The sequence below is a fragment of the Bacillus rossius genome, chromosome 2 (genome assembly GCF_032445375.1).
Source record: "Bacillus rossius redtenbacheri isolate Brsri chromosome 2, Brsri_v3, whole genome shotgun sequence".
Classification (NCBI taxonomy): Eukaryota; Metazoa; Arthropoda; class Insecta; order Phasmatodea; family Bacillidae; genus Bacillus; species Bacillus rossius.
Window position 1 is genome coordinate 12,481,450 of NC_086331.1, and position 9,734 is coordinate 12,491,183.

The window sequence follows — 9,734 nt, forward strand, 5'->3', positions numbered from 1 at the left end:
GAATTTATTGATCGCCTGGATAAACACAAACATTGAAATTGCGGCAATCAACGAAAGGCAATTTCAACCGTCACACCGTCTCACTTTTTTTTTTTTAATGATGTTACGCACAGGTGCGACAGATGCCGCAGAAGTGACGGGGCATATATGGCGGCTTCCTGATTTGCTTTAACTTTTACGTTTTTTGAGAATTCGGGGGCTTTGCAAAAATGAACTAAGTTCTTAAACTTGGCAAATAGGCTAACATGTAAAGTAAACAAACTGCACCAGGTTGTCTGGTTAAAAAACTATCTGCGTGCATGAAAGGAATTAAAGAAAAAAAAATTATCCTAATATTCTCAAGACGAGTTAAACACGATATTAATTTATTGAAAAAATGCAAATTCAGGGTAGTGGAAATAAACATGTGCTGTTGTCCATGAATATATCTAATATTGAGCTTTAAGTTGAAGTTTAAGTGAACCTTTATAGTTGAAACTCAATTCAGTGGCCCAAGTAACAATTTCAGTACACATTAGTGTGCGAGTGGTGCTTAAAGGGTTCCAAATTAAATTTACAAAAAAAAAATCAAACAAATGCAAACTGAACGACTAGCAACTAAACCGAAAACCATCATCCTTTAGACTTCATCCGCCATTTAAATAAAATCTTGTAGTTAAACAAAATGGTAATCATAATAAAATTATGAATTAATTTAATAAAGTCCAAATAAAAATTAAATGAATAATATTTTTTTAAGTGTCTATTATTTAGCACTTGATCTACCGAATGTTATAATTTAACGTCGATAGTTCACCTTCATGGAATGGCGTTCGCTACCACTATGCTACAACTAATACAGCGAAATACAATTTTTGCCTACACTGTTTGTCCTGCTAAACAGCGTTATCATCTTGCACCACGGCGAACCAGATATCAAGAGGTCCCAAAGGATTAGCTGGTTGCTTTAACATCAGCCGTTACTACATAGCCGCCACACAGATCATTCGTATGAAAAGCATTCTGGCAAACTTGCAAGTAACTTGAAATGTGTGCTTTCAAATTGAGTGTGGGAAGGAGGCTTCCTGCTAACAATACCGTAAGCAGAAGGTACAAGCATATACAAAAAAACTATGTGACAGTCTCCTGAAGTAACTACATCATTATACTTAAGTTCAAGAAAGCACTGCCAAATAATTACATAGTTTCCAAAATACCAAATTCAATTCATACATGAGCATAATATTTAAAAAAATGAATAATTTGCCAAACAGTTGACGGTGCTGAAGACAGGCACCTGTAATGTGTCACCTATACTACTAATCAGTTAAATCGGCAACTAAATTACGTGTCCATAAACCTAATATACGAACACAAATTTGAATATGTGACCATAGTTTATCGCCACGACAAGCTTAGCTAAATCTGATGGATATTGTGACGGTAAAGGTCACAAAGTCGTAAAGCCAATATAATCATTGTTCTTGCTGATGGAGAAAAAAAGGTATGAGCTTTCATGAAGGAAAATGCACGGATAATAATCACTTCAAGGCTCGCTGGCTGCAAACCTAGTCTCTTCTTTCAGCATGGCGCACCAGGCGATAGCGCCAAAGAAGTCTCAAATGTTCTCATGGCATGAATCACTCGCACGAGAGACATGTTCGCTCGTCGTCAGCCCGCCCTTAGCCAATCACTATCCGAGGCTCCATCTGCGCCTCCTTCCTACATCACTATCCTTGAGCATGCTGGTCACTGAGGTAGTGCCACGTGCGTAGACACACAGCAGTCTCGACCATTGTCAGTTCTAGTTCCTATCTTGGATCTTGAACAACCTCTTACATACATGGTTTCCAATATACGTTTGTGTAAGTTTCGTGGATGAGTGTTGCATTTATTCCAGCTCATTTGAAGAACATGTAGAACATATAATTTTAGTGTTGAAATCAAGAGAGGCTGGTTTTACCGTAAATCCCAACAAATAAGAAACTGTTTTATGGGCATAGAGTCAAATAAAATTTCTAGTTTTTAAAATTACATATAGGGAAAATGAGTAGGTACCCTTGAATTTTCCAGGTGCTGTGATCGCTGACCACGTTCATTCACTCAACGAAGCCAGCACAGTGCTATTTGCTAATGACACCTCAATACTAGTGAAAGGTAAAAATGTAGACAACATCGTATCTAAAGCAAATTTAATCCTTGGCCATCTAAATCACTGGTTGAATAAAATAAACTTGCACTAAATACCTCTAAAACAAATTGTATAAATTTTAGGAACAGACATAATCCAGTAGAAGAAAAGTTTGAATTAAAGTTTAACAGTAATATCATAACTAGAACATCAAAAGTCAAATTCCTTGGTGTGAACTTAGATGAACAGCTAAAGTATAAAGACCATATTAACTCTGTCGCTAGTAGGATAAGTGTATCCTGCTATGTACTAAGAAGACTGGCAGACATAGTTAGTATTGAAACATTAAAAACTGTCTACTACGCTCACTTCCACTGTATAATGACATATAATATATAAATCTGGGGAAACTCTGTGGAAATTGAAACAATTCTAAAATTACAAAAAAGAGCTATTCGTATAATGACACATGACAAAATGTCAGCTCACTGTAAACAAAAATTCAGAAAACTTAATATCTTAACAGTCATAAACGAGTATATGCTAAGAATACTCTTATTCATACATAAGGAGAAACGCTATTTACAAAAAAAAATCTAGATATTCATTTATACAACACAAGAAACTCCAATAAATTGAGGATAACAGTTCATAATACCAGTCAGTATGAAAAGGGCACAAATTACATAAGCATAAAAATTTACAACTTATTGCCACAAAATGTCACAAATATAACCGATTTATCTATATTCAAAAGAACAATCAAACAAGTTCTGTTGGAACATCCTCCCTACTCTCTGATAGAATTCTTTGACCTAATAACAGATAAGAAAAATTAACTCTGGTAAATTTTATTTAAATACATCACAAAAAGAGGAGAAAAATATTGAGTTTTGTAAACTAACTCTTCACTCTGAGCTTTAGACTTCAGTTTATACAATTTATTATGTACCCATGTTCTTTTTTATGTACCCATGTTCTTTTTTTTAACCTCTCTTTCTTACTTTTGAAAAGAAAAGTACTATGTAATATTTAGTTTATGTGGCTGTACAGTTTGTTTGTATATATGTATATATTTGTATTAATTGACTTGTTCTATATCCCTGAGTCCTTACCTCCATATGGGATCTACAGAAAAAAAATTGAATAAATAAATAAATAAATAAAGAAGTGGGCCGGCTCGATACCAGTACCATCACCCGACATCACTCACATGGGCAAGTACCGAGACGGTACACGAGTCTTCTGGCATCTTCAATGCGGCGTGTTCGCTGACCAGTCTCTCGCTCGCGGTAATGTACACCGGCTTGATTCGAGGTCTGTGTGAGTACCGAGGCGGTACCCGAGTCTTCTGGCATCTTCAATGCGGCGTGTTCGCTGACAGGGCTCGCAGACCCGGTACGGCACGCCAGCTTGAGGCAAGGCCAGTGTTAGTACCGAGACGGTACCCGAGTCTTCTGGCATCTTCAATGGGGCGTGTTCGCTGACCAGTCTCTCGCTCGCGGTAATGTACACCGGCTTGATTCGAGGTCAGTGTGAGTACCGAGACGGTACCCGAGTCTTCTGGAATCTTCAATGCGGCGTGTTCGCTGACCAGTCTCTCGCTCGCGGTAATGTACGCCGGCTTGATGCGAGGTCAGTGTGAGTACCGAGACGGTACCCGAGTCTTCTGGAATCTTCAATGCGGCGTGTTCGCTGACCAGTCTCTCGCTCGCGGTAATGTACACCGGCTTGATACGAGGTCAGTGTGAGTACCGAGGCGGTACCCGAGTCTTCTGGCATCTTCAATGCGGCGTGTTCGCTGACCATTCTCTCGCTCGCGGTAATGTACACCGGCTTGATTCGACGTCAGTGTGAGTACCGAGACGGTACCCGAGTCTTCTGGAATCTTCAATGCGGCGTGTTCGCTGACCAGTCTCTCGCTCGCGGTAATGTACACCGGCTTGATTCGAGGTCTGTGTGAGTACCTAGGTGGTACCCGATTCTTCTGGCATCTTCAATGCGGCGTGTTCGCTGACCAGTCTCTCGCTCGCGGTAATGTACACCGGCTTGATTCGAGGTCTGTGTGAGTACCGAGGCGGTACCCGAGTCTTCTGGCATCTTCAGTGCGGCGTGTTCGCTGACCAGTCTCTCGCTCACGGTAATGTACGTCGTCTTGATACGAGGTCAGTGTGAGTACCGAGACGGTACCCGATTCTTCTGGCATCTTCAATGCGGCGTGTTCGCTGACCAGTCTCTCGCTCGCGGTAATGTACGCCGGCTTGATGCAAAGTCAGTGCGAGTACCGAGACGGTACCCGAGTCTTCTGGAATCTTCAATGCGGCGTGTTCGCTGACCATTCTCTCGCTCGCGGTAATGTACGCCGGCTTGATACGAGGTCAGTGTGAGTAACGAGACGGTACCCGAGTCTTCTGGCATCTTCAATGCGGCGTGTTCGCTGACCAGTCTCTCGCTCGCGGTAATGTACACCGGCTTGATTCGAGGTCTGTGTGAGTACCTAGGTGGTACCCGATTCTTCTGGCATCTTCAATGCGGCGTGTTCGCTGACCAGTCTCTCGCTCGCGATAATGTACGCCGGCTTGATACGAGGTCAGTGCGAGTACCGAGACGGTACCCGAGTCTTCTGGAATCTTCAATGCGGCGTGTTCGCTGACCATTCTCTCGCTCGCGGTAATGTACGCCGGCTTGATGCGAGGTCAGTGTGAGTACCGAGACGGTACCCGAGTCTTCTGGAATCTTCAATGCGGCGTGTTCGCTGACCAGTCTCTCGTTCGCGGTAATGTACGCCGGCTTGATGCGAGGTCAGTGTGAGTACCGAGACGGTACCCGAGTCTTCTGGAATCTTCAATGCGGCGTGTTCGCTGACCAGTCTCTCGCTCTCGGTAATGTACACCGGCTTGATACGAGGTCAGTGTGAGTACCGAGGCGGTACCCGAGTCTTCTGGCATCTTCAATGCGGCGTGTTCGCTGACAGGGCTCGCAGACCCGGTACGGCACGCCAGCTTGAGGCAAGGCTAGTGTTAGTACCGAGACGGTACCCGAGTCTTCTGGCATCTTCAATGCGGCGTGTTCGCTGACCAGTCTCTCGCTCACGGTAATGTACGTCGTCTTGATACGAGGTCAGTGTGAGTAACGAGACGGTACCCGAGTCTTCTGGCATCTTCAATGCGGCGTGTTCGCTGACCAGTCTCTCGCTCGCGGTAATGTACACCGGCTTGATTCGAGGTCTGTGTGAGTACCGAGACGGTACCCGAGTCTTCTGGAATCTTCAATGCGGCGTGTTCGCTGACCAGTCTCTCGCTCGCGGTAATGTACACCGGCTTGATTCGAGGTCTGTGTGAGTACCGAGACGGTACCCGAGTCTTCTGGAATCTTCAATGCGGCGTGTTCGCTGACCGGGCTCGCAGACCCGGTACGGCACGCCAGCTTGAGGCAAGGCTAGTGTTAGTACCGAGACGGTACCCGAGTCTTCTGGCATCTTCAATGCGGCGTGTTCGCTGACCAGTCTCTCGCTCGCGGTAATGTACACCGGCTTGATTCGAGGTCTGTGTGAGTACCGAGACGGTACCCGAGTCTTCTGGCATCTTCAATGCGGCGTGTTCGCTGACCAGTCTCTCGCTCGCGGTAATGTACACCGGCTTGATTCGAGGTCAGTGTGAGTACCGAGACGGTACCCGAGTCTTCTGGAATCTTCAATGCTGCGTGTTCGCTGACCAGTCTCTCGCTCGCGGTAATGTACACCGGCTTGATTCGAGGTCTGTGTGAGTACCGAGACGGTACCCGAGTCTTCTGGTATCTTCAATGCGGCGTGTTCGCTGACCAGTCTCTCGCTCGCGGTAATGTACGCCGGCTTGATGCGAGGTCAGTGTGAGTACCGAGACGGTACCCGAGTCTTCTGGCATCTTCAATGCGGCGTGTTCGCTGACCAGTCTCTCGCTCGCGGTAATGTACACCGGCTTGATTCGAGGTCTGTGTGAGTACCGAGACGGTACCCGAGTCTTCTGGCATCTTCAATGCGGCGTGTTCGCTGACCGGGCTCGCAGACCCGGTACGGCTGGCTGGTAGTTTCAATTAAGATAACCAACAATGTAATAGCCGTCTTGCCCAGTGCTGTACCCCGGGAGGCGCATCACTAGGCGGTAATATTTAATAACGAGCGAGAGAACTTCTGAGCGTAAATACTGCTTTATTTTCAATATTTATTTGACAAACATAAATATTGTACTTACATGTTCTCTGGTGCCTACAACTTGGTCTTGGAGTACAGTTGATATAAAATTATATGAATTTACACATCTGCAATAGGTAGGTACTAACATTTTACATTACTTATTTAAAAAGGCCTTTACTTTGAATGTTACAAATAATATTTGAAAACAGAACTAATACCGCACAATATTATGTTTCAGTTCGACTAGACTTTAGGCAAAGTTGATCATTAAACATACTACGGCTGTCATTAATACATAACCAGCTAAACATATTATTTGACAGCACGTGTTATGTTATTATTTCCTCACAAAGTCAATACATTACTAACCATATTACATAATTAGACTCTCATATATATATATTTCTTGCAATCTGAGAAAATGATTCTTAAATTGTACGTTTATTATTACAAGTTTCTAACCTCGAAATTATTATTTGAGCTCTGATAAAATTGTCAATAGTTTATGAATCAGTTCCTCGTGCCACAAATGCCTTTAAGCGTGTACCCGCTCGAAATACTGCGTCTAAATAAGAAGTCACTCATATTATCTTTGAAAGATTTGTGCAATGGGAGTGCATGACTTGATGTAAGCTTTTGTTTCTTAGTTTGTTGACCATATTGTTGTTATGGAATATAATGTGGTGTTTATATCCTGTTGAAAACAGCAATCTTTTGCTTAATTTGTGTTTTTTTGTCTTTTGGATATTTTTTTTTTTTAGTTTTCTTCTACAGAAAAAAATGCTTAGCAATGGCGTATGTCCAAAAGCTTAATCAAGCTTTGAATATATAGATATACTGTATAGAAGTCGCCAGCCCAAGTTAAAATTTCTAATACGGTTTGGGGTAGTTGGTTAATTCACCGCCGCAATCGCCACCATCTTTAGGGCATTGACTTATGGTGGTCCCTAGCGGACAAGTGTCGAACTCTTCAAACATCCCTTCCCCCTCCCGTTGAACGACCTTGAGCTGCAGTGAATGATTGGTGGGGGGTGCGGTGAATGACAGCGAGCGACAGTGCTGCGCTCTAAAGCTGGGTTTACGATTGATTTCCTTAAGAATTATAACTTAACATCGAGCACACGATTAAGTCAAAACTACATTTTCCAGTTTATGATTGACATAGAAGTCGTTAATTCCAACCAATCACAGCACAAAACACATGGTCGGCCATTGTTCGAAGTGGAGAAGCAGGTTGGAAATATGTTATTGACAAATGGGAAATCTATTTTTCGAAATGGATGATGATTACAAATTACAAATATACGAATTCTAACCAAAAATACTGCCTCGCTCGGTACAATACCAAGACATAAACTTCCGGCTGAAAGGTTCCGGTTTGTTGTGATTGGTCGATTCCCTTAAGTCTTAACGAAAAATATAAAATATAACCATTTCTGTTAAGTCTTAAGTCATCATATGGTTCGCACACGACCCGTCAAAATTCACATACGACAATCATAAACCATTCCACTAGTTTACATAGAGTCATATGGTAAGTACACGACTAAGTCTTAATTCTTAATTCTTAATTTTCAATCGTAAACCCACCTTAACGTGTAAATAACAACCTAAGACGATACAGGGCGTTACAGCAGCGCACTGCAGCGGTGAAGTTCCCAAGCTGCTCATCATACGCTCCTGAAAAACGTAGAGTAAATCCTATCCACTCGCGACTTCTATACTGTACCTATATATATTCAAAGAATCAAGTCAAGAAATCACTCACCTTGTATTCTGACGTCACAGTTGCTCGCAGCGAACGGGGCCCTCGGTCGCCTTCTGAACTCGCTGCCTGCACTCGCTCGCCGCTGATGTCTGCCCCAGATACACGTCCTGGACCTCGGCTGACGTCTCGCTCGACGATCTCCGGGGCTGGCGAGCAAACTCGCTGCCTGCACTCGCTCGCCGCTGATGTCTGCCCCAGATACACGTCCTGGACCTCGGCTGACGTCTCGCTCGACGATCTCCGGGGCTGGCGAGCAAACTCGCTGCCTGCACTCGCTCGCCGCTGATGTCTGCCCCAGATACACGTCCTGGACCTCGGCTGACGTCTCGCTCGACGATCTCCGGGGCTGGCGAGCGAACTCGCTGTCTGCACTCGCTCGCCGCTGATGTCTGCCCCAGCTACACGTCCTGGACCTCGGCTGACGTCTCGCTCGACGATCTCCGGGGCTGGCGAGCGAACTCGCTGTCTGCACTCGCTCGCCGCTGATGTCTGCCCCAGCTACACGTCCTGGACCTCGGCTGACGTCTCGCTCGACGATCTCCGGGGCTGGCGAGCGAACTCGCTGTCTGCACTCGCTCGCCGCTGATGTCTGCCCCAGATACACGTCCTGGACCTCGGCTGACGTCTCGCTCGACGATCTCCGGGGCTGGCGAGCGAACTCGCTGCCTGCACTCGCTCGCCGCTGATGTCTGCCCCAGATACACGTCCTGGACCTCGGCTGACGTCTCGCTCGACGATCTCCGGGGCTGGCGAGCGAACTCGCTGTCTGCACTCGCTCGCCGCTGATGTCTGCCCCAGCTACACGTCCTGGACCTCGGCTGACGACTCGCTCGACGATCTCCGGGGCTGGCGAGCGAACTCGCTGTCTGCACTCGCTCGCCGCTGATGTCTGCCCCAGCTACACGTCCTGGACCTCGGCTGACGACTCGCTCGACGATCTCCGGGGCTGGCGAGCAAACTCGCTGTCTGCACTCGCTCGCCGCTGATGTCTGCCCCAGATACACGTCCTGGACCTCGGCTGACGACTCGCTCGACGATCTCCGGGGCTGGCGAGCGAACTCGCTGTCTGCACTCGCTCGCCGCTGATGTCTGCCCCAGCTACACGTCCTGGACCTCGGCTGACGACTCGCTCGACGATCTCCGGGGCTGGCGAGCAAACTCGCTGTCTGCACTCGCTCGCCGCTGATGTCTGCCCCAGATACACGTCCTGGACCTCGGCTGACGACTCGCTCGACGATCTCCGGGGCTGGCGAGCGAACTCGCGACTGCACGATCTCGGGGCGACAGAATTGTAGGGAAGCCTTCATTTCACAGACGAGAGAGCCACACCCGAAGTTCCACGAAGTTCATGCTCGCTTTTTTTTTTCCGTACCACAACAGGTGTATTTATTTGGGGGAAATCGTTTACATGATTTCACAGTATCTTTAATGTAGCTATCCTAACCAAATCAACTGTCCACAATGTTTTAAAGTTTTTATAATGTTGCTAACCTAACCTAATTGACCATTAGTTATCATGAGTTGTATATATATTTACAATGAACAAAAAAACCCGAAGATGCACGATCGGGCGTTTGGCTCTCTCGTCTGTGAAAAAAAGGCTTCCCTAGAATTGTATCCCCTCGGAAAGGGTACCTTTCATACTTTTGGCGGCGGTAGTGTAACTGGGTAGAAACTGGAAAGGT

The 9,734-nt window shown here is 45.8% G+C and overlaps 1 protein-coding gene across 1 annotated transcript in view; it reads right to left on the minus strand.

Annotated features, from left to right (window-relative positions):
• LOC134528839 (uncharacterized) overlaps window positions 1-9,356 on the minus strand; it is a 48,145-nt gene extending 38,789 nt beyond the window's left edge. The window contains exon 1 of the mRNA XM_063362506.1: window positions 8,050-9,356. Coding sequence (XP_063218576.1) covers window positions 8,448-9,356 — 909 coding nt within the window. The 3' untranslated portion in view covers window positions 8,050-8,447. The remainder of the gene's footprint in view (window positions 1-8,049) is intronic.
• Between the last annotated feature and the right edge of the window lie 378 nt (window positions 9,357-9,734).